The 24,544-nt window shown below is 45.7% G+C and overlaps 2 protein-coding genes across 5 annotated transcripts in view; one reads left to right on the forward strand and one right to left on the reverse strand.

Annotated features, from left to right (window-relative positions):
• Ces5a (carboxylesterase 5A) overlaps window positions 1-4,907 on the reverse strand; it is a 292,545-nt gene extending 287,638 nt beyond the window's left edge. For all 3 annotated transcript variants that reach the window (XM_076915626.1, XM_076915628.1, XM_076915627.1), the window contains exons 1-2: window positions 4,543-4,907; window positions 3,380-3,543 (exon numbers count right to left, since the gene is read on the reverse strand). The gene's annotated coding sequence lies outside the window, so the exon portion shown is untranslated. The remainder of the gene's footprint in view (window positions 1-3,379; window positions 3,544-4,542) is intronic.
• A 323-nt stretch (window positions 4,908-5,230) lies between these two features.
• Window positions 5,231-24,544, forward strand: part of Gnao1 (G protein subunit alpha o1) — a 147,669-nt gene continuing 128,355 nt past the window's right edge. The window contains exons 1-2 of one of the 2 annotated variants that reach the window (XM_034522332.2): window positions 5,231-6,095; window positions 6,294-6,336. In XM_034522332.2, the coding sequence (XP_034378223.1) occupies window positions 5,978-6,095; window positions 6,294-6,336 (161 nt within the window). In that variant the 5' untranslated portion in view covers window positions 5,231-5,977. The remainder of the gene's footprint in view (window positions 6,096-6,293; window positions 6,337-24,544) is intronic. The other variant, XM_034522333.2, reaches the window with a different exon arrangement.

Consider the following 24,544-nt stretch of genomic DNA (forward strand, 5'->3'; position numbering starts at 1 on the left):
AGGGCACACACACACAGCGGTCCCTGTATATACATACAGGCAAAACATGTTATACACATTAAAAACATCTTTCACAAAGTTCTACTTGCAAAGAACAATGTGGTAATAAGGCTTTGGTCCTTGAAGGTTACAGAAGACTAATGAGATAATGTCTAAAATGTGTTTGAGTGGCATGTGTGAAAAGGCTACACGGAGGCAGGAAATAGGAAAATGCAAGAACCCTTTGTATCTGAAGATTCTCTGTCTCCTGAAGAACAGAGGAAATAAACTCCTTACAAATGTGGATGTGGGAATTCTTTCTGTCAACCCCAGACAAGATGGATTTAAAAGTTGGTTGTTATTTCCAGCATAACAAATCAGAATCTTAGCTTCAGATGAAAGATTTCCCAAGAAAATTCCAACACAGAACCAAGACTATTAGGTAATGCATTCACATTAGGACAAACTTCAATGGCAAGTTCAGCTCTTGGTCAGTCTTGCTCACATAAAAAGCAGTGTTCCTTGCCCCTTCCAATACTCCAAAGGCATCCCTGTGGCATTCCGTTGCTATCCTAAATTATTAATAATTTAAGTGATTTAATTGAATAATTAAATAATTTAAATTAAATAATTAAGACAAATACATAAATAATTAGAGTAATTAAATAACAAATAATTAAAATAAAAATCTCAAAGCACATTCCCTTTAGAGTATCCAAGACATCAAAGTATATTCAAAAAACAATCTTATCAACAGTGACCACATAGTAGATTTTCAGAACTTAAGAGCTCAATTCTGTGACGTGCAAACATTTATCTTTCTTCTTCATGCAAATCCTTTCTCTTAAAGGTACACAAAAATCCTATTTCTTCTTGAATCATCTCTTACACTTAACAATTATACATAAAAAATTAATCTCTCCTAAGCCCTACAAAATTAAAAAACAAGACACAAAAGTTAGCCAAGAATTTCTCTGATGGGGATGCATAGTCTCTTCTCACAAATGTCTGTTGGCCAGTAAATTTCCCATTCGTTGGTTCAAAATCAGCATCATTTCATGTCATAGAACTTTACTTGATGACATTACTTCCTTTCACTGAATCTTAAACATTTTCTAGAATAATCAAGTAGCAGAATTTGTCTTAGGATAAAAACCCAAATGTCAAAGGTGGGAGGAGCTTTCCCATAGATGACCTGAGTAAGGCCTTGTCACACAGGTGACTTTAGTTAATAAATATTATGACAACCGGTGGACAAGGGCTATTCTTGACCTTTTCAGATACAAAGGAAGCCCCCTTCCTTCTAAGAGCTTATACGCCAGCAGCAAGTTTCCCAACAAATACAAGAAATCACTTGATGGAGAAAGTGTAGTGATAAAAACGATCCTCAGGTCCCACTTCAGATTTACTGAGTGGATCCCAGAAGTGGAACTCTTGGATCTAAATTTAAATTTTAAATATAACTTTAAAGCATCTTAGGTAATTCTACAGATAATAATGTTTGAGAACCACGGTGCTGGTGGTCTGAGAGACATGCACAAAAACAAGTCAGGGAAGAAATATTAATTGGGGACACTGTCTTTTAGAGACATAGGAAAAAAGAAAAAATTGAATGTACCCAAAGCCCACACTGGAGAACTGAAAGTGGGGGGGTCCTCTTTATGTCATGGATTCCTGTCCTCTAGAAGTGGAAGCAACTTCATGAAGCCTTTGCTGATATTCCTCTCATGGAATATGTAAGATATTCAAAATTCAAAGTACCTTTAAAGTTAAAAATGTGATGCATAATGTGTGTGTAGCACGATAAATATTTGACTAAGGGTGGGGTGAGGACTGTTTTATGATTAAAAATTCATCATAAAAATATAATTCTGAGGATCAAATAAAACAAAACCAAAGGGAAACTGTCCTTGGTCTAGAAATCCTGGCTCCTAATATCAGAACTGTAATTTCTTCATTCCCATGGGAATTAGTTGTGTATCAATTTAATATAGTTGAAGAGGGTTTATTATTATTATTATTACTTATACCTTTGGGGGAAATCAAAAGATGACTGGGTTTGAGATTTCATCCTTCTAATCTGAGTATACTTTATGTATATATAGAATGTGCTGTTTTAAACAGTTCACAAAACTGTAAAGACTCATTGACTCATTAATGAGTTTGTTGACCATTAATAATTTATCCAAGTCCCTGTGTGGAGGTTCACTTTGCTTATCTGTAAAATGGGTACCAGACTGTATTGTATTAAACCAAAATGCCCAAGGCCTTGCAAGAAATAAGGAGTTTATTGAAATAAAGGAGTTTATTGAGCCATTGAAGAGGCTCGGGAGAGAAACAAGTGACTAGGTACTGAGACAAATTCTACAACTGTCAAAGGGGGTAGATGGCTAGTTCCCTGTATCTAAAAGGGCAGAGTACTTTGCAATGAAAATGTTGCAAATGAGTCTACACTAGCTCCTGATAATAAGGGTGGGTTTACCTGAAGCAATGAAGGCTTTGTAATAGGAGAGCAATTACAATTATAAAAGAAGCCAGGGCCTCTGGATTGGTTAATGCTGCACGGGGCATACGCTGATACCTAGGCAGTCAGAGCAGCTTTGAACGAAGCTTTTAATGTACATTCAAGAACAGAAAAATGGTCTTTTATCCTTTAGGGCCTATAGCTTGCTACCGAATAACATCCTGTATCATTTCTCTTCTCTCACACCCACTGGCCCTTTATAATCAAATGTAGGACATCTCAGAAGTTTCCTCTTATCAATCTGTCTTCCTGGTCTAGGCTCTTTCCACTCATCCATGACGCTTCCCACACTAGTGCCTAACTGAGGTTGATGTGGGAGGATCACGTGGAATAATTTTTGTAAAAGTGCTCCGTAAGCTGTAAAGCACTATACAGATGAAATGATTATTATTAGTCTTTTATGAAACTCAGCCATAAAGACACAAAGTGACCCAGAAAAGAAGAAGGAAGAAGAAGAAGGAGAAGGAGAAGGAGAAGGAGAAGGAGAAGGAGAAGGAGAAGGAGAAGGAGAAGGAGAGGAAGAGGAAGAGGAAGAAGATGAAGATGAAGATGAAGACAGGGCAGGCAAATCTTAAATACATCTAAAGTGTTGGAACATACTCTTACATACACAGTCAGTAGGGAGTGAAGAAAAACTCAACACGCAGAGGTTTATACCTCTGCCATATCAGGACTGATAGCAAGGAGGAAGACTAGGCACCCAAAAGTCAAGGATGACTTCATCTTCCTATACACAACCAGAATACCCCCAGGAACATAAGGTCTTCACTTGAAAGTCACTTGATATGAAAGAACACTAAATATATTTAATAGGGTATTGCCGTCGCCACCACCACCACCCTGCCCCAGCACAGAGTGAAACGGCTTGATCCTTACCTTGGATCCATCAAATGCAGTCTTGTACAAACGGCAGAACTTCACAAACAGTGAAGTTTTTCCCCTGAATCTGGTTCACGGTAGATCTACGCAACTGTCCCCAGCAACCTCTGGAGGAAGCACCGTCTACAGAATGTTGGGCACCTGAGATCTCTGTTTTGAATCTGGAAGGACAATTTTAGTGATACTTGATTTTTTAAGTCAAACCAGACTTATCTTCTAATAGTATCCCCACCCAACACAAACAAGAAAAGAGGGAGAAAGGGGCATTATTTATTTGCTCTATAAAACAACTCTAAAGAATTCTTTTGTCAGTTTCCTAGGATAGGTAGGATATGGCTCAAATTTAAATATTCCAGTTATATCACATATAACTTTTGACACAGACATTTGTAGAATGAGACAAACCCACAATGGGAAACAGCAAACTTAAAAAAAAAATTCAGGAGAAAAATATTTTCTTCTGGGTGGGCCTTAATTGCCCTTTTTCCCCCATTGCAAATATATTTTTATGCTGGGTGACATTTCCAAAATAAGATTTTCTCCCCATTGTTGAAATGAAGCAAACAAGTTTACTTTCAGAGTCACAGAAATGCCCAACTGTTAGGGGGAAAAATATGTTTTCCACTGGCCCCTTGCCTGTTTTTTCCCTAGGCAGACTTGCCTCTTGGCTCCTTTATCTAGGAAGGCCCCTGGGGCTGCCTGGTGGAACTGATTGTAAAACTATTTTGTGCAGTAAGAACTAATGTCTTCAAACTCTCAGAGACCACCCAGAACATGACCGATCTTTGGCAACTGTCTACTATTTTCCCCAGCGCTGGGTTTGCTGTTTGCTGAGTAACTGACCCTTGTTTCTGACTATTTGAGAAGATATGAAGGGTGTACTTCTTCTAGTAGTTTGTTATTTTAAGATGAAAGGAAGAAGAAACCTCTCATCAAAAACCTATGAAGAATTCATTTTTACCGGTTTGTGTTCTGGGAATACAAGAATTCAAGAACCAAGCGAGACTGTCGGTTCATGATACAGAGAAAAAATTAAGGGAACAAGTACTTGCTAGAGGCTTTCGTGAAAGACTGTCCCCTGGGCCTTTGGCATCAAGCCATCCTAGAATGGTAACCATCTCTAGCAACAGAGGTTGTGGTGATCTCGCGGTAAGGCTCACATTGGCTAAGAGAGGCAAAAACTCCTGCGGAACAGGCCGTGCCTCTGCTCAGCCTGCTGCGTTCCTCTCTGCGAGCCCAGTCTCTTAGACACTCGATGCTCACAAAATGCAGACCCAAATCCGTCATTGAGCCCCAGCGCGTTACTATGGAGTGCGCGGGTTTATCCTGACCCACTACCTCCTCACATCTGCTGAGGCACCATAGCTCGGCTAGGGGCTACACCTCCAGCCGCGCCGGAGAACAATCGGAAAGGCGATCTGCCGGAGACACGACGCAGAGCCCGAGGGACCAGGAAGCGGGAGGCTCGGGGACCACCTGACCGCCGCGCTGGGGTTGACAGGAGGCGGACCGGGTGCGCGAGACCGGCCGGGGTGGGGCGGGGTGGGGCGCAGGCGCGCGCCCGGCCTCAGGCCCCGCCCTCCCCAGCCCCGCACGCTCCCGGAGCCGCGGGGGAGGGGACCCGAGAGCGGGCGGCGTCTCGGGCTCGCGCGCGCCCGCTAGCTGACGCTTCCCGCGGGCATGCGCGCCGCCCCCGCCCGCGCCGTCCCCCGGGCCCCGGCGCGCGGCCCTGCTGACGTCAGCGGGCGGCTGGCGGAGCGCTGCGCAGGACCAGGCGCACTCGCGCGCTGCGCTCGCCTCGCCCCCCTCCCCGCCCGCCCCGGCGCGCGCGCGTGCCCTGCCCTCCCTGCCAGCCTCTTCTCGCGCTCCCCGCTGGCCGCGGCTCCCTCGCGCTCTCCCCGACTCCTGTCCGCTCCGCCGAGCGATGCGAGTTCTGGGCCCCGGCGACGCCGCCTCTCGCTAGAGCTCTGCACCCCCCACCCCCGGCCCGGCCCTCTGCCCAGCCCTGCCCTGCGCGCGGGGGTCGGAGAAGGCGCCGCGGACGCACCGACGGCCGAGGAGCGGCGATGCACATGCACTAGCGGCACCCCCTAACTCACTCCCTCCACACCCCGCGCCGCCGCCGCCTCCACCTTCTCCGCCTCCGCCTCCTCCTCCTCCGCCTCCGGCAGCCGCGGCAGAAGGACCCACCCTGCCCCCCACCCCACCCTCCGCCGGCTCCGGCTGCGGATCCAGCCTCGACTCCTATTTTATTTATTTTGGGTCGTGCACTAGCCTCGGTGCCTGCAACCCGCGCCTCCCGGGCCCGCGGGCGCCTCCTCTCTCGGCTCCGGAGCCCCAGACCCCGGCCACCCTCACCTCGACACCCCCAGACCCCAGCCAGCCGCCGCTAATCTTCGCCGCTGGAATCTTGATAGAGGCTGTCCTTTTGGGGGGATTCTGGTCTTTCGACAATTTTGTTCCCAGCCAAGGAGAGGATATCGTGATTTTCTCCCCTTTGAGCCCAGGCTCTGCTCTGTGGGGGGGTGGGGGGCGCGCCGACCCGGGGAGTCGTGCCAGCCGAGTCGTGCGGGCTGTGGCAGGGAAGGGGCCACCATGGGATGTACTCTGAGCGCAGAGGAGAGAGCCGCCCTCGAGCGGAGCAAGGCGATTGAGAAAAACCTCAAAGAAGATGGCATCAGCGCCGCCAAAGACGTGAAATTACTCCTGCTGGGTAAGGACCTCGGTAGCCACCCCAGCCCCTCGACCCCCCGGCCACAGTTCCCTACCCGACTTGCGCCCGGGGAGACCTGGTCCCGGAGTTGGCACCACCATGTGCCCAGAAGCGCCCACCCCTTGCATGCTTTGAAGCCCCCTTCCCATTTCTATGAGCTGACACTCACCAGTTTTTCCCTCCTCTGTGTCCCAACAGGGGCTGGAGAATCAGGAAAAAGCACCATTGTGAAGCAGATGAAGTAAGTCCCTATGGCATTGGGATTTGTACTTTTATTAAGAATAATTTTATATCGTTTTTATTATCTTGCTCACCCATATTGCTCTCCAGGCCCGGTTTTTAATTCGCGCACACACAGAAGAAACCCGGTTTTGCCTCCCCTCCCCCCACTCCCTACGTTGGTTCTGGGTCCCCCACCCCAACTCCTGGGGTCGGTGTTTTGGGGGAGGGAATGGGAGCGCCTCTAGTTGTATGAATGACAGCGTCCGCCATATTGATCAGAACATCACACTATTGGCGTGATTATGATCATAACTCTTGCCCGTGGAGTATTTCGTGTTTCGCTGCCTCCATTTCTGTCTCTGTCTCGTTCTCTTTCCTCTCCTCCCCCACCCCACCTCTCGAATCCCACTTCCCCCCACCCCCTGCTGCTTGAGGCAGTGATTTTGAACTTGACTAAAACATGGAGGGGACCCAGCCCTAGCAGATTGGGGTGGAGGATCAAGTGTTTGCTGTTCTTGAGTTTGGTGCTGAATTCCTGGTGGCTGTGGCTTAGACCCTCTTCCCCGACCCCCAGAAGCGAGCAAGGGTTAGGGGAGGGGCCGTGAACTTGGGAGAAAGGGTGGGTTTCCAAGCGGATGTGATAGACACAGCCTTATCCAAGGCAGAGGTGGAAGGGGGAGGCTGTCTGTGGGGCTGACTGAAAGCAAGTCTCGTCTGCCCTCCAGCCCCTCTCCTCCCTGGCCCTCCATCCAGCCTTTGCTCTTCTAACATCCGCAGGTTCCAGTCACTGTGTAGTCTTTATCATTATATTTACACTGCTTAGGCCAGGCTCCCTGTAGTCTACCTTCAATGCGGATTTCAGGCCCCACTTGCCACCGCCCCCTTTCTGCCTTAGATATCAGTTTCCCCTCCTAATTAACTGGGGGTGGATTTGAGTGATGGTTGAAAATTAAAACAAAATGGGATATTCCTTCCTTTCCACATTTCCCCAATAAGGAGCCTCGCCCGTCCTTCCTCCTTTCTGGCTTGCTTCTTGCCCCATCCACTCCAGGGCTCCTAGTGAGCCTACAGGCAGCTTTGCCTGAGGAGGGGTGGCCGGCAGGGAACGGGTGCGTGCCTTCCGGGCCTCCTGGCCCTGTTTCCGTTGGCCTGTCAGTTCGGGACGGAGGAGTTCGTTAGGACCGTTTAGCGAGGATTCTATGTCGCTTTGCTGTGACACCTTCGTGCACACACAGCTCCTAATTAGAGGTTGCTGTGCAGTAAACAAAAATGATTATTTTTCAACTTGACAGAATAGCCGAAGTAATTGCATCCCGTAGGAAAACAATGGAAAATAAAAGCCCCTTTCGAGGGAAGGTGGGTGGGAGATAAATCGTGCTTGCAGTTTCAAAACCAAGAAGCAAAAATTCGTGCATGTGTAACAGGCATGACAAGCGAGTTCCAGGCGGCGCCATGATGGTAGGGAGCAGCGACTAGGAGACAGTTCCCTCCATCTGCTTAGCATGCTCTTATTTGCGTTCGAGAGCTCCCGGGGGCTTTCTTCTCACAGGCCCCTTCGGCTAGCCTCACCCTTCTGAGCCACCAGTAATTTGGCCTGGGGTTTCTCTGGGGCTTATGCAGTCCAAATGGATGGGGAGGCGGGGCCTGGGGAATTGCTCTTTGCAACAAGGTGCATGTTGCATCTGCCTGGAGCCCTCGCGTGTCGGGAAATGCAAACCGCGCCACCTCTTTCTCCTTAGGGGCAGGTTTCAAAACTTCCCAAGTCTGTAATCCACTGTGGCAGGCTGGGAGTCCGGTAGAAGCCTCGGCCTCCTGAGCTGGGGTGAGGTTTCAGGCGTTGCAAGTGGTGGACAGCGCCCAGCCGAGGCTGGAAAAGTCGATGGGGCTGAGCTCGGCGGTGCTCGGCTCCGCTCGGCCTGGCCTGGGCGCGGGGCTCGGAGGATCTCGACAGTGTTCGGAGCACAGTCGGGGTCCAAGCGGAGAGGGCCGAGCGGCTTAGGCGGCTTCGGAAAAGCCCCGAAGACATTCGGAAACCCTCGGAGAGGGGAGGGCAAAGGAGGTGGAATTGGGGGTGTGGGAGGGGACGGCAAAGAAACTTTGCATCCCCCAAAGCAGCTTGCTACCTGCTCTTCCTGAACATGCCTCATAAATTAGGTTGATTTAATAAGAGGTTTAAAAATACGTATTGAGTCCCCAAAAGGGTAACTGCCTTTTTTTTATTCAAAGAAAGCTTAGTTCCCGGAGGAGAACTGTGTGCCACTTTAGAATGGAAATTCCTGATTAAGTCCTGGGGCATGAAATCTTAAAGGAAGACTGAGGAAAGTCCTATGTGTCTTACTTATATTGGGTTGCACTGAGGAAGATGGGGTGAAGTGCCCAATGTTTGATTCGATTAAATTGGAAATCAGAACATTTTTCTCTTTTTCTGAATTTCTTCTGTTTCTATTCCCACAAGCACCTTTTCTGTGAAAACTGCCTGTCAAAACTGAGAATTTTTGTAGTTGATTTTTCCCCCTTTAAGAGCAAAATGCACCAAATATCTTTAGGAAATCGGCTAGGTTTGGTCAAAACGTCCACCAGAAATGGGTCTGAGAATGCCAGTTTTGCCACAAAAGACCCAGCTGACCTGCCCTCCTGAAGCATTCATGAATGGCAGTTTTTCCTATGAGCTTGGCTTGAAATAAGTCAAATCAGGGCCCTGTGCCAAGCTGGATGCAGGACTTGTTTTATTAACCACAAAATGTGAGATTGGTGTCACTGTATCCCAGTGACAGATTCTTTGGAGTCCTCACTTCCAGAGATGGGTTTTGAGATCACCACTTGAGTGAGAGTCATTTGTAGCCGGGAAAGATTGTATTTTCTGGGTGGGGCCAGCCCAGAAAGCCTCGGTAGCATTTGCAGAAAGCAATTTCCTGTTTCCCTGTGCAATATGATTGGTGACAAGCCTATCAGGCCATATGTGTAAGTTAATTCAGATGCTGTGTTATTTCACCAAGGCAGATGAAATTAAATGGTACAGAAGTCTGCTGTAGGTGACACCCTGTGAGAAGCGAGGGATTTCACATGGGGATTGGACCCAGTAGCACAGCCCTTTTGGTTGAGAGGAAGAGTATTGATAACTGCGTGGTATCAGATCCTTTGTCATTAGTGTTTTCAGAAAGCAAGGAGCTGCTTCAGTCGACTTGTGTCCTCGTCCAGGTTGTGGTGTGATGAGTGCAAGGGGGAATCAGAATATGTCAGTAGCAGCTGAGATGAAGCCATTAGGGACTGGCAGGCAGAGATGCTGCTTAGAACAGGGTGTTATTGCCCTCATCAGCCTAGGACTGTTACGGAGACAGACCTTTGGAATTCTTCTGCTCAATACAAGTCATAAGGGGACGTTTACATTAATTTTCAGAAGCCTAATTCTCAAGTCTTTAAAATCTTTCGTGATTTGTGTGTGTGTGTGTGTGTGTGTGTGTGTGTGTGTGTGTGTAGAGGGCAACTCCATGGAGTCTGTTCTTCTTTTTTACCTTTGTATGGGTTTGGAGATCGAACTCAAATTTCCAGTCTCATGACAAAGTGCCTTTATCTACTGAGCTATCTTGTTGGCAATGCCGTCACCTCCATTTTTTTTCCTCTCTTTTGTGTGTGTGCACTCGCACATGCGAATTAGTGTTTGGAAGGTCTCTGTCATGCAATACAAAGCATCTAAGTTCTAAGACATGAACAGTGATGATTGAAATAATGCAAGTATAGTTTCACATGTCCTGTGAGTAAGGGGTGGCTCCTTTTCTCTACGTGGCACTTTAAAGAACTTTGCTTGTTTTTAGGGGTCTGTGACCTCATCTGGGATATAACCTTATCATTTTTTCAATAATTAGCAATGCTTTTACACAGGCTAATAAAAATTTTAAGGAGAGTATAAATTTTATTGGATTTTAGAACCCTTGCAGAGAAACATCTTAAAATTATATTTTATGATGCATAGAATCAATAGAGTGTCATTTTAACTGTCTTCTCAGTTCTGAACACTGGGTGACAGATGCTTGAACATGGTATTGTAAAATGACCACTGGAGTTGTTCTGAACATTACAGTTGCCTTGATTTGAGGTGCTAAGTTTGCTGGGGTGCTTACTTCACATTCTCTAGAGCATTGGGGTTTTGTTTTGTTTTGTTTTTCAGTAAGGAGAGTTTAAAGTTTGCAAAAGGACTTGGCTTGCTACCTAGTAGATTTTACCTGTATTGGCAGAATGAAATGGAACATTCATTTCTGGAGTACAATTTTTAAAGAAATTTAAGGATTAGCCTATTGAAGATATCGCTGTTCATACAAACACCCTAGCCCTTACAATTGAGGCTGTAGCTTACCACTCTGTCAGGAAAGGCAGTGGTTTTGAAAGGTCATTGTCTGCCAAAAAGATGGTGGTTTCCTCCTCCCAACCGACCTTGACTTTCTAACTGGGTGTCAAGACCATTTGGTTGGCTACAAGCCTGTGATGCTTTCAGCATCTAGTGAGTGACAGGCATTAACAGAGGGGAAGGTGACAACTTGCAACCATTACTTTGTAAAGATATAGCCATCTGAAAGGGCATTTCCTACCCTTGCCCAATGGTCTCTCAGTGGAGGTAGCAGTCAACTGAGGGCTACTCTTCAAAATGGTGGGCGTGTTGTTTCTGTAGTCACTTTGTTATCTGCCCTCCCTCCCTCCCTCCCCATTTCTGTCTCCTCGATTATTCAAGTAGATGTACCTTACTCACTGGAGACAATGTGAGTGCGAACAGAATGTCAGATTCAGTAGCAGCAGAGGAGTCCTCCCTCGCTGATGGATGGTGCTCTCTCCCTTCTTGCTGTTCACTGAGCTGTGAATACCAGCAGACTTTCTTGCCAAGAGAGCAGCCAGCAATCCACCAGATCTCATAAAGAGTTGTCTGTGCAATTCTGGAACCTCAGTGGATTCCAAGATGGAACCTGTGTGCTTGTGGAAAGGTCTGTGGTCGTTGGATTAGGTAGGTGAAGCTTTATGCAGACTGACAAGGCTGGATAGGAATCTAGCATTTCTTCCCTCATGCTTGGGAAGCTGGGTCAGTGCTCAGGTGCTGGCTTGCTTCTTTTAATGTCCAGAGTGCCTAGATTCTCTTGTGCATCTTAGGAGGCCATGTCTGTTAGAGTTAGGCCAAGATCACTGCTGGTTTTCAGCTGCTTATCCTATACTATGTCAGTTAGCTCCGGGGATCTGAGCAGAATAGATCCCCACTTTTCTGACATGTGCTCATGTGAATGCATTCATGTGGGTGCAGGCATTTGATTTCCCTGTTTGCCAGGATGTGTTTAGTTAGACCGGTGGTTCTCAGCCTTCTTAAAGCTGTGACTCTTTAACGCAGTTCCTCATGTTGAGGTGACCCCCAACCATACAATGGTTTTTATTGCTATTTCACAACTGTAATTTTGCTATTGTCATGAATCATAACGTAAATATTTTTAGAGTTAGAGGATCGCCAAAGGGGTCAAAGCCCACCTCTGCATTACTGTTACTGTAAGAGCCCACCTTAATCTGAAAGGCAACTGGCAAGCCCGTGATAGGAATGGTTCCAGGCTGAAAAACATTTGGGAAGGGTTACTCCCCACAACTGACACTAGCAAAGAACAACTTTTAACTCCAAGAACACTAGTATATGTGTATATGTGTTCATGCACATAACTGCACGGGCTTAAAATTAGGTGCATGTTTGTTGATTGCATTACAAAAGGCCTAAAGGTGCTCAGATGACCTGCATTTCAGGAATTTGTTTAAACTTATATCCCATTTGTATTTTATCACATCTTTCTTATGATGCCACCTAGCCCTGGTAGAAAGGACATTGTTGAACAATCAGCAGTTAGTGAATGGAGCAAGAGAAGAAACAGTGGTAGCCTGACTGCCCAGGGAAATAGATGGCTTCTTACTTAGAGAAGCCAGTTGGCATGCTTCTCTGGAATAGAGAGATATTAAGAACATTATTCTGCATCCAGGCCACTGGCCTTAAAATCTCAAGTCTACTACCAGATGTGTGAGATGAGTTATTTACCTCTTGGCATCTCTGCTTTCTTGCCTATAAGACAGGGCTGGTAACCGAAGCAACTATTTAAAGTTGGTGCAAGAATGAAATGAGTTAACATAGGAAATAGACTTATAACCATGCCAGGAACATAAAAGTCATTATACAAAGGTTAGTTCCGTTTTCATCCCTTTGATTGATTAGTGGGTGTTTACTTCCCCTATGCAGTTCTCTTGGGAGTATGGACTTGGCTGACCTCTGAAACACAGAAGAGGGACAGTGGTTCACACACTGATCAGGGCCTCTTCCCTTTGCCTACTCTGCAGCACCAGTTATATAACAAATCATGTCGTCATAACTGATGTGACATTTTTGATGGCGCAGCTGCTTCAGCCCAAGAGACTGGGGTGATGTTACAGAGTAGGAAAGAGCACTGAACCTGGAGTACAGACCGGCACCCGTGCAGAGCAGTTTCTTGAAAGAGTTGGACCAAGTGTGTCCAAGTCCCTTAATGGTCTATAAAACTGAGAGTAGCGCTCTCTCTCTCTCTCTCTCTCTCTCTCTCTCTCTCTCTCTCTCTCGCTGTCTCCCTCACTTCCTCACTCTCTCTCTGCCTTTCTTTCCCCCTCTCCCTTTCTTTCCTCTCCCCAACTCCCTAGCATCTTGCAAAACTACACATAAAAGCATCAATTATGGTTCTGAGAGGGTATGAGATACCCATGAAAGTTCTTTTAAGGGTCATATAACTACACAATAGAATCTAGACCGTAAACCCTGCCAGCCAGCAAAGTCATAGTATTGAGAAGCATTTTGTCAAAAACATCTCTAGATGAACTTTTCATAGAGAAATGTTTTCCAAACCAAAAAAGTCCTGCTAGTGTGAAACACGGTGTCACTGGTAGGAGAAAGAACCAGAGAGAAGTGGTTTGTAGCTTCTAGGATGTTCAAAAGTGGAGACAACCCTGTCATTCACCATGGAGGGCTACATGTACAGGAACATGTCTGGGTTCAGATGCCAAAGAGCCAGGGAATCAGGATAGGGAAGTGTGTTGTAATCTTTACTCATTCACTGGTTGACTCTGGGCAGACCGTTTAGCTCTTCTTGGCCCTGGGTGGTTTGTCTCTTACCTAGTGGATGGCTTTCACTGTGAAATTTCTCTAGTGTCTTTTCTATCTCTAAGGTAACAGTAAATGCAAAGAGAAACCTGAGAGCTCGAAATACAGGGGGGTTGGAGGGTGGGGAGAGTGGGAGTATCTGCCACCCACAGCTTTTATCTGCTGAGCTGTCTTTAGTTCTAATATTCTTCACAGAGAAGAGGAAAAATATTGTGCTTTTCAAAGCACCAAAAAAAAAATTAAGGTAAAATAAAATCCTGCAAGACTAATAGAATTTGCCCCTTGCTTTGTCAACTGTCTGAGAAGCAAGCAAAATGGAAACTGGAGGATGATATACAAGAATAAGACTCCGTGGCCAAGGATTTACCCTGAACTCTAGGTTCGTCTTAGGTCACAAATAGGTGTTCTGTAGAAGCTTGTTACCTGTAAGTCAGGAGAGATGGCATACATTTGTAAGCTCAGAGAAACACAAGGACCACTTCGTAGGATCAGCTTGGTTTCCATAGGAACGTTTAGAGCTATAGAGCAAGATTTTGTCTCAAAAGGATGAAAGAGAGGAGAAGCAGGAGAAAGATCTTTATAAGAATACCTTCCCTGTGCTGTAAAGTGGCCCAGGGTCCCCTTTGACCCCCACCCAATGAGTATCACACATTGTAAATTAATTAGATATTGATGTGTTTATTCTTTAGTAGTCTGGGTGTCCCTTCTTCACCAAGACTAAAGATGATTCCTGGTTCTCACAGGCACTAGAAAACTGAGCCTAGCACCTGGTGCAAAGGAACTGCTCACAGAATACACAGTGAAGAAAAGAACAAAAAAGAAAGAAGGTGCATAGGACTATGCCTCGTTGGTTTGCATAAGTCAGAGTAAAATTGACTGCTTTTAGTGGCTGTGGATGCTCAATCTGTTACCTTCAGTTGTGGTTTCACAGCAGCTCGTGAGGAAAGAGCATTCCCATCCCACAGATAAGAGGCAAGGATCAGAGACATTAAACGGTTTGCTCAAGGTCATACAAGTTAGTAAGTTAGTGACAGTCTCATTCAGACAATGATTTGTCTAATTCCAAGCCTGTCTCTTCCATGGCAACACCACAGTTGTTCTTAATAGGTGACTACCACCAGTATCAACAATGGGGAACTGGAATCTGGGGTCTGAAATCCATCTATAAGTTGGATGTCACCAGTTTTGGCTAAGGATGGTGACTGAGAGACTACCATGGTCCCAATAGTGCTGCTATTCTTCTGAAGGTAGTGGTGCTTGTGGTCCTCATATATCACATTGATTTGGACACCAGTAGTAGTTTTCTCTAGAAACCATCCGAGAGCTCCTGTCTTTTCTATCCTGTCTTTGAGGTGTGAGCCATGCTCCCCTGGCAGCAGAGAGAATCTGCTTCTGAAAGTGTTGGCTTTGACTCATGGGAGTGCCTGAGAGAAGACTGTGGGAAGACAGGAAAGAGATACAGCCACAAATTCATCCACAGGCATGAGGTCGGGGTGTCATGCACATAGAGAGGAAAAGTCTTACTTTGTCCCTAGCCTTGAGGAACCCAGAGCTTCCTTGTAAGAAGATCTTATATATACTTGATGTCTGTATGTGCAGTGTGCAACGTGAAAACAGAGGGTGGCTCTCAGGCAGAAAGATCAGGGAATTCAACTGAGTAAAATGGCCCGTGGGACAAAACTTCAGAACAAGAGGTAGCTAGCCAGGAGGAAAAGGGCAAAGTCAGCAGAGGACCAGAAGATGCTAGGGATTCCAGTAACTCTCTCTCTGACTGGGGCAGTCCGTGAAAGGAATGTTAGAAAATGTTGGAGGAGAGGTGAGGTGGGCACGGGATCATGAACGAACGGTCTAACTAACATGCTGTGCTGACAACTTGATTTTATTCTGAAGATGCCAAACTGCCACCAAAAGGAAATAGGTGACAGGGTCAGTGCATTCGAGTCTGAGAGAGCAGAAGGAAAGTCACTTGTACAATCCAGGTGGGAAACCATTTGGAACTAAGTTAAAGCAGCTGGGGTGGGGCAGATGGGGGAGGTGGAGCAGGCAGCAGGAGGGGGGCAGGAAGAAGGCATATTTGGGCAATGAGGTGATTAAACTTGCCTGAAGATTGGTTGAAAGATCAGTTGAGGAAGAGGTCAATTGTTGACAGTATTGACAAGAATGTGTCCAGGATTCCTGGTCGGGGTCTCTGTGGAAGTTTATTCCCTTAGCTAAGAGGAAGAAAGAGGGAAGGTGTAGGGAGAGAAAGACGGCAGTGTGGGCAGTGAGTGGTCTGAGAGGTGATTACCTCAGCAGGCCGAGTGAGCTGGGCAGAAAGGGATGCACGCATACTCAGAGAGAGCTCTCAGAATAATAACTTCAAAAGAACGGCCTGAGAAGGAAAGGAAAAGGGACCCCAGGCAGAACAACATCATAAAAATAAAGACAGGGGGCATTGAGGATGACTCAGATACTGCCAGTGTGGGAGATGGTGAAGGCTGGCAAGTGTCCATTGAGTGTGGCAAGTCAGTGACTTGAACAAGAACAGTTTCAGTTGCATGATGGGAGAAAAGCCAAACTGTAGTAGGAGCTAAGTGTGTGGGTCTGAGGAAAGCTGTAGGGTCATGAATGGAGACCTGCTTACCTCAGGCATCAGCCTTGGAAGAGAGGAGACTAAGGTGAGGAGTAAGGTGGAGGGGTGGGGCTGAGGAGCGCCTGATTCTTAGTGTTCTCTTGGCTACCATGGAAGGGCTTGGGCTCCTTGCAAAGCTGGGGGTGTGGGGACTCAATGGAAGCAGAAATTAAAGGCACAGAAAAGGAGTAGCTGAGGGAAGGAGCAGAGTGCCCCCTCCCAGTTCCTGAGGATGTACAGCTTGTGCTGGACATGGCCACACCATGGTTCCTGCTTCTAAGGGGCCGTAAGAACTGAGATCTGTGGAGGAGCACGAAGGAGGGGAGGCCTCTACCTCCGTTTCTTTTTCTCTCTGAAGTGAGAAAGAAGGCTGTGAGCGCTTTCTGCAACCCCTTTATTCTGTTCAGACCACTTAGCTATTTACATATCCAGTACGTGCGCAGTACAGCTTCAGGTGCTTAGAGATGCTGTGGTGAACAGCGCAAGTTTCCAGGAAGTCAGGCAGTCTCCATGTGAGCATCGTAATAACAGACTTGACTTTCTGTTGTTGTTGTGTTGTTTTATCTTGTTTTGTTTTTGAGTCACACCTTTGTAACAGATCTTAGGCTGAATACAGAAGGCTCTAGTCCCTACTCTCAGAAAACTGGGTCCATCATAGGAGTTAACCAGGAACATGAAGGTGGTGAGAGGCAGCAATGGCGGGTTTAATTGCGTGGGAGCTTGGGTTGAATTAAAATGGGACTGATTGGAGAAATGAAAGCTCAGTAGATTCCTCTTATTGGCTGCAGGCCAATAGTGGAACTGGTTGTCAGTGCTACTCAAATATGGAAGTGGGCACAAGATTTAGGCTTTTCCAAAGTGAGTGACCCTAGGGGTGGGCATGTGACTTAAGCCAGGCTTTTCTCTGGGATTTGTATGAAAAAGAGCCTATTCAGTTGTACCTAGTGGGGAGCAGACAGTGGAAACCTGGAGCTGCCTGAGGCCAAGTTTGCACTATCTCCGTTGTCCCCTACAGAGAGAAGCTTGCTTAAGAGCGAGGCAGACAAGGCTTTGAGAGTTTGGGAGACAGGAACAGAAAGAAGAGACTGATGGTCTGATGGCCGTACTGCAATCTAGGAAGTTGAGAAAGCAAGTCAGATCCTGCCTTTTCTTCTAACTGACTTTGTGACTAGTTTTTGTTGTTGTTGTTTTGATGTGGTGCTGACGACTGAACTCAGGGCCTTTCACATCCTACTGTGCAAGTACTTCTCCGGCTGAGCTCTGCCCCAGCCCTATCACAGTGTATGAGCTGTGATTCTGTCCATTATAGCCATAATCATCCGACAGAAGGGGAAGAGCTCGCAAAAAGACCGAAGGAAGCGAACTAGGTAAAGCACAGAATCAAGACCTGGTGGGGAGGAGTGGTAGGCAGTTTTGTATCTGACAAGGTTGGGGATTTCAGGGAGTATGACAAGTGACTGGAAAGGAGGAACAAGCCTGCCTTGTAGGTTCTCCTGATCATTAAGTAGAGAGGCGAAGGGACGAGATTCTTGCTGGCAGACTAGTGTCTGGTGGGACTTAGGCCTGAGAGCATCCTTCTGGTGTGAGTCTGTGCTGGAGCTTATACCAAACCTGCGGGTTGGAAAGCAGAGTAGCAGGAAGAGCCATGGCTCGGGAGAGGAAGCAGGTCAAACCGTGTGTAGGTATCTTGGGTTCTTTAGTCAGTTTCCAGAAATGCTTAGCAGTGTGTTTGGGAGGAACTTTGTTCACTTAGAGAAGGGGTCTTGTCTAGAAGAACTGGATTAGCTCAGCTACCTTCCTGGTAGGATCTTGGGAGTACATGTCATTCCCTAGGGTCCATATGGACAAGAGGAATACAGGGTGGACATGAGCCAGGGCACCTACCTGCATGGGTCCCTGTGGGAAGAGGCTCCACCTAGCAACGGGACCAAAAGGTCAGAAGCCCTGGAGGAAGCTGGGAGTGCCAGGGAGGGAATGGGCATCTAGAAGACACGAGAAATGAGGAAAGGCTACAGTGTTCTGTGACTCAAACGATTGACCTCTGGAAGAGCAGTGTCAGTGGAGGAAAGGGACAGGGGCAAACTGAAGAAAATCTCAGTGGCAGAAAGAAATCTGGACTAAGAGTCAAAAACCTCAAGTCCCTGTGGTCCTGGCAAGTTTCTTAATTTCTCAAGGTCTCAGCATTCTGCATGTAACATTTGGAATCTGGACTGATCTGTTAAGTTTCTGGTTCAGTCGTAAGATCAAAATTTAAATCCTGATATTCAGCAAAACAGATGCTCTCCCAGTAAGGGATTTCCTCTTTCTCCCATGGCCATTTCCAGCTGACATAACAAATAAAATGAAATTAACCTTTCAAGTCCATAGTGCTAAGGGAGAAGAAAGAAAGTGGGATGTCAGGGAGTTGTGGACACACACGCCTATTGGCCCACATGTTATCTCCCCTGAGGATGTGGAGATGGGTTTCACGCTGTCAGGGTTGCCAGAAGGACCAGGTGCTGACTAGAAGACAAAGGCAAGACAATGTCTGGAGCCCGTGAGTGAATTTACATGGAGAAGAGGTAGGCTTGTCGGCCTGACGTGGCTGTGTAGGGAGCTCCAGCCAGGGCAGGTGTAAACAAGCCTGGGAAGCCAGGTCTTAGAAGGTAGACTATCCTGAGGACACTGGTGGTCAGGAACAAGAGGCTCCTGATGTGACTTCACATTCCTCCACAGACCACCAGCCCCCATCAGTGGGGGTCATCTGGGGACACGTGGTGGAATGACAGAAGGGAGAACTTAGTTCTAAGCCATTCCTCCTGCACTGTCTACCCCCTATGTGGAGCTATATGGCTGTTTCTTCTTTGGATGTTTCCTTAGACCCGTGGCCATCAATGGACCTCACTACTCTCTAACGTTGACACATGGATGTTTACCTAACAAATACCAGTGAAGGACCAGCTGCTTTTTTGCACTTTCTTCCCTTTCAAGAGTAGAGCTCAATTCTGTCATCAGGATGTTACAGCATTAAGAAAGGGATACACTAAATAAAGACAATTAGGTTATTTCATAGAGTGGTGTGTGTCCCCATGGAGGAAATTGGGGTTAAATAATGGGACATCATTAGGGAGAGAAGGGGTAAGAAAGCAAGCCAGAATGCAAAGGCCCTGAGGCAGGAATCGGCAGAAAGCTAAACTAACGAGGCTGGACCATAGGGATGGAGGAGTGAGGCCCAATAAAGCTGAAGAGGCTGACAGGGCAACATACGGGCCTGGTAGCTGTGCAGTAGAACTTGGGTTTCATTGTGAATGCCATGAGAGATGTGACTGTGTATTCTGATGAGATGGCTCAGTAGCTAAAAGTATCTGCAGCCAAGCCAGAAGTCCTGGGTTCAATCCCCAAACCCACATGGTGGAAGGAGAGGGCTGAGCACTGCTAGTAATATATGTACACTACACACACAGACACATACTACACACTATACACATGCATACACATAACACACACATACACAACTACACACACACACACAAGGGAGGGGGAGGATAAATGTAAAACTCAAATGTAAAAGTCTAAAAGATCCCTCTGTGTTCAAGAAAAGACAAAACCAGAAAGACAGAAGTTACAACATGTTGGTTTCGAGGGCCTGGGGTGCGGGTTGGGGGGAGGAGTGGACTTTCAAGGCACACAGGGAGCGTCTGTGGAGGTGGAGATAGTCCACGCCCAATTGTGCTCACAGTTACACAGCCGCGTATTTCTTCAAAAGGGCGGATTTACTCTGGCTTAGCATACTTCAATAAACGTGTCTAGTAAAATATACAGGATGCCATGTGTCCTGGGCCATCCCTGAAATCCCTGAACTCAGGAAGCTGAAGCAAGAAGGTGGCCAAGTCAGGGCCTGCCTGGGTTATAGAGAGAGACTGTCTCAGAAGTGGGGAGGAGGGGGAAGGGGAGAAGAGAAAGTTGAAGGTAAATATGACTAGGAGGTATTATATAAATTGACGAAACTGTCAAAGGATCATTTTAAACTACAATTTAAATTTAAAGGGAACCACAGTAGGCTTGAGCAGAACTGTCATGTGTACTGCGTGGAGGATGGTGACAGAGAAGCCTGGAGGGAGAGGCCACCAGGCAGATGGGCAGTTCCTTCATCCATGCCTTTTTACAGTTTAGACTGTACTGCATGCTGTTCCTGGGGACTTCCTCACGTCAGTTTATGGATGTAGGTTCCTAGTCTTCCTGTTTACACAGCTTTCCTTTACAACTGTTTTATAAGCTCCAGTGGATAGAAGCCATCTGCCTCACGGGGCAGGCCCACAGGACATGCTTACCACATCAGTGCCCTTACACCAAGGGCTGCCTTCAAGGTCCTCAGCCCTTTGAGCCATGTCTAGTCTAGCTGAACAGAGAGCATAGATACACATGTCACAGCATCCCATTTTACAGATGAAGAAGTCAAGGCGAAAAGAGATGCATACAGCAGCATCCAGAATCATGAGCTGTGGTGATACGGGCTTTGCCCTTTGGGTAGCCATCGGCATGGTGTGGGGGGAATTACTCAGTTTCTCTGCATCTCAATTTAATCATTGATAAGAGACAAAAGAATTAACATTGTGAATACACTGTAAGGATTAAGTGAGGTGATGCAGCTGAGAGCAGTTAGCACATAGCTCAAATTCCTCAAACAATAGCTATTGGCATCACTTTAATTTAGTAACAAAATGATTTTCTGTCACTGACTAGTATGTAACCGCTGCTACATATACAATGGGATCCAGCATTTTGGGTCTCGGGGGTGTCTCCAGCCATGGCAGAGCTAACTGCCAGAGTTTTAGTGTGTTCTTATTACCAGTTGTTCAGTTCAGAGCTAACTACTTTTTACCAACTCAGATGCATAAACACACTATTAATTATTTATGGAGCATTCACCATTGTGGGGCACTGTAGACAGATTACTGTCGTGAGTCAAAACGAATTCCACATCTGCCCCTCATAGCAGAGCTGTTTTTATAGCTTGTGAGCTCAGCCACCCCATGCAGTTGAAGTCTCTCTGGTAGCTCCCACCAGTGAAGACATCTCCCTGAAACGAGTAACGTTGAGACTATTTTTAGGGGTGTAGAGAAGGCTCAGTAGTTGCTTTTCCAGAGGCTCCTGGTTCAATTCCCAGCACCCACATGTAAACTAACAGCTTCCTGGAACTCCAGTTCCAGACCTGGCCTCTGCAGGCACTGCATGCACATGCTATACAAATATACATACAAGCAAAAGATCTACACACAGAAAGTGAAAATAAATAACTAAAAAAAGGAAAGAAACTGTCTGCAGTTAATCAAGAGGCTGTAAGGTTGCCTCAGCAATTAAAGCAGTGGCTGATCTTACAGAGAACCCAGGTTCAATTCCCAGCACCCACGTGGTGGCTTACAACCATCTGTAACTCCTGTTCTAAAGGATCTGATGGTATTTTCTGGCCTCTGTAGGCACTGGGCTCACAAGTGGTGCACAGACACACATGCAGGCAAAACACCCTTCTGTATAAAATAATTTTTTAAAAAATTATAGAGAATAATTTTTAAATTATTCATATATGTGGAGTCCAGAAGAGCACATTGGATCTCCTGGAGATGGAGTAACAGGCACTTGTGAGCCTCTGACCTGAGTCCTAGGAACGAAACTCTGGTTCTCTGTGTTGTGATCTGTACACACTCTTAACGCCTAAGCCATCTCTCCAGCCCTATACAGATACCTGTTCCATAAAACAGAATGCACACAAAGTGTAGTTTACATCTCTTTCGGATGTTTTTGACAGGCAGTGCTTAAGTAATTATCAGTATGTGAAAAGGCAGGATATTGCTAGTACCCAGGAATGTCCCTAAGTGTCCCCTCCCAGTCAAAGCTCCCTCCTCATCCCTGGGACCATAGCTTTTCTGGCAGGTGTCTCCATTCATTCTGCAGAGTTCACACCAGTGTATGAAGCCTTTAATCAGACTGTCTAGTTTTTGCCTGAGTTTGACATAGTTGGAACTATATCACTAGATACCAAATCTTGTGATCTTTCTTTCATTGTTATGTTTATAATATTTATCCAAGTTGGTATATATAGCTGCCAGGATTTGTTTATTTTTATTGTTGTATAATATTATATAACATGCTGTATCATTCATTATTATAAATTTTAATGTTTTTATGGAGCATCCAGAAATATCTGTGGACATTCATGAAAATGTACTATATATTGCATATTTCTTTGCTGTGTGGTATTTATTGTTATAAACCAGCCACGACTATGCCGTTTTTTAAGTTTGAGCCGATTACAAAGACTGCCGCTGTGAATACATTTATGTGAGTAAGTGTGTGTGTGTGTGTGTGTGTGTGTGTGTGTGCATATGTGTGTGTTCTGGGGCATGTGCATTTTTGTAAAGGGTGCTGATGTGGAATTGGTAGGGATTTTGGCTGCATAGTGTGCAGCGCTTTTCGCACACTGTGACAGTAAATTTGTGGAGGGACCCCTATTGTCAGACATTTCTGTTCTGCCAGCTTACAGCCGGGTCTCTACTGTGCTTTTGTGTTCCATGTTCTAGATGGGTCTAGAAGCAGAACAGTTTTTCATGTCTATTGAGCAGTTGTTTCCTGTCTTGTTGAGCATCTTGTTCTCTTGCTGACTTTTCCCAGATTCTGATCTCCTCATTAGTTTGTAGGCACTCATCATCATGGTTCTGTGTACCACCCTCTTCCGGAGCTTGTCCTCTCGCCCTGCTGATGGTGCGTCTGTGATAAAGACATGTCCTCATTTTTAATACAGCCATCTTTTCTTTCTCTTATAGCTACTGGTTTTTGTGTCCTAGTTAAAGAGCTTTTCTTTCAAGGTGACAAATGCTGTCCTCCTTTTTTGTCACTCTCTTCAAAACACTTTGAGACTTTTCCCCTTCCTATATAGCTGTTTAATTAATTCCTATGTGTGCTATATGATGGGGTTCCAGTTTTGTTCCCCTCTAAATGAATGCTCACTTATTCCAGCCTCAGTCATGGAGAAGGTCATTCTTCATGTCCCTATTTGTGAGGTTTTCTGTGTTGTGAACGATGTGTTTATGCAGATGGGGAGTTTCTTGGATGATTTTATTCTTAAACCATCACCACAAGTAGTATATTTTCATAAAGTGTCTCATATTTGATTTAGCAAAGTTCCTTGCCTTGTTCCTTTTTGTGTGTGCCCAAGTTATTGACCCTTTGAGTACAAATGCTAAAATTTTTATATACAATGTGTGTGTACACTCGTGCACGCACGCTCACACACAACTTTCTTGTGACTTTGATTCTTTGAATTCTCCTATCTGTAAATGTCTAGAGTCTTTCTAATCCATGATCATGTTGTCACCTGCAGTTATAGTTCATCTGTAGGTTTGCGCCTGGTGTCATCCTTGAGCGTAGACAAATGTTTAATGGCATGTATCCCTCATTATAATAGCATAAGTAAAATTTTCACTGTCCTAAATCTTCATGTGCTCCCTCTTTCTCTAAGCCCTGACAACCACTGGTCTTGTCACCATGTTCATAGCTTGCTCTCCTGAAAGTCATAGAGTTGTAAGCATGTGGGATTACAGCCTTTGAAGATTGACTTCGTTCAAGTTTCCTTCATCTCGTCTCATGCTTTGAAAGTCCACTTACTGTTAGTGCTGAACAAGGTTCCACCATCTGAATTACCCTAGATTTCTGCTTTTTCTGCTTTCATGTACATGGTTGGAAGTCTTCATCGCTTCCAAATTTTGATGATTATTTTTAGAGTAGTTATTAGCTGCTGTATATTTCCATGTGCAGGTTTTATGGGAGACATGTTTTAAGCACTTTTTGTTTTGTAAATGCCAAGAACACAATTGCTTGGGTTGCATAAAAAATATGAAGTTTTGAAAAGACAAAAAAAAAAAAAAAACCCCACCTAATACCACTAAATTATTTGAGAGTGACTATATATGTTATGTCCCCACCAATAATTAATGAGTTCCTGTTGTTCCAGGTCCTCCCCAGCATTTGGTGTTGTCAGTGTTGTGGGATTTCAGATCTCTGTGTAGTGGTTTCTCAGTAATGTTAAGTCCCTGATATTGGACACCTTTCCATCGACTCATTTGTCGTCTCTGTGTTTCCTCTAGCAAGGTGCCTTTTGCTCATTTTTAAAGCAAGTTGTTACTGTTCTTATTGTTGAGTCTTCAGGATTAGGATGGTTTGGAGCCAGAAAGATGACTTGGCAGTTAAGAGTACACGGAGAAGAGCAGTTTTCAGCACTGCTTGTAGGTAACTCCAGCCTCAGGAGTTCTGACACCCTCTTCTGGCCTGGATGAACACCTGCAACTGACATACACATAAACACACACACACACACACACACACACACACACATTCATACAATTCAAAAGTAAAATAATTACTATAATTTGACTAACAGTATTTGTCAGCTATGGTTTTGTAAGTATTTTCTCTTAGCCTGTGCCTTGTCTTCTTCATTCTTTTGAC

This window comes from Arvicanthis niloticus, chromosome 18, assembly GCF_011762505.2.
Source record: "Arvicanthis niloticus isolate mArvNil1 chromosome 18, mArvNil1.pat.X, whole genome shotgun sequence".
NCBI lineage: Eukaryota > Metazoa > Chordata > Mammalia > Rodentia > Muridae > Arvicanthis > Arvicanthis niloticus.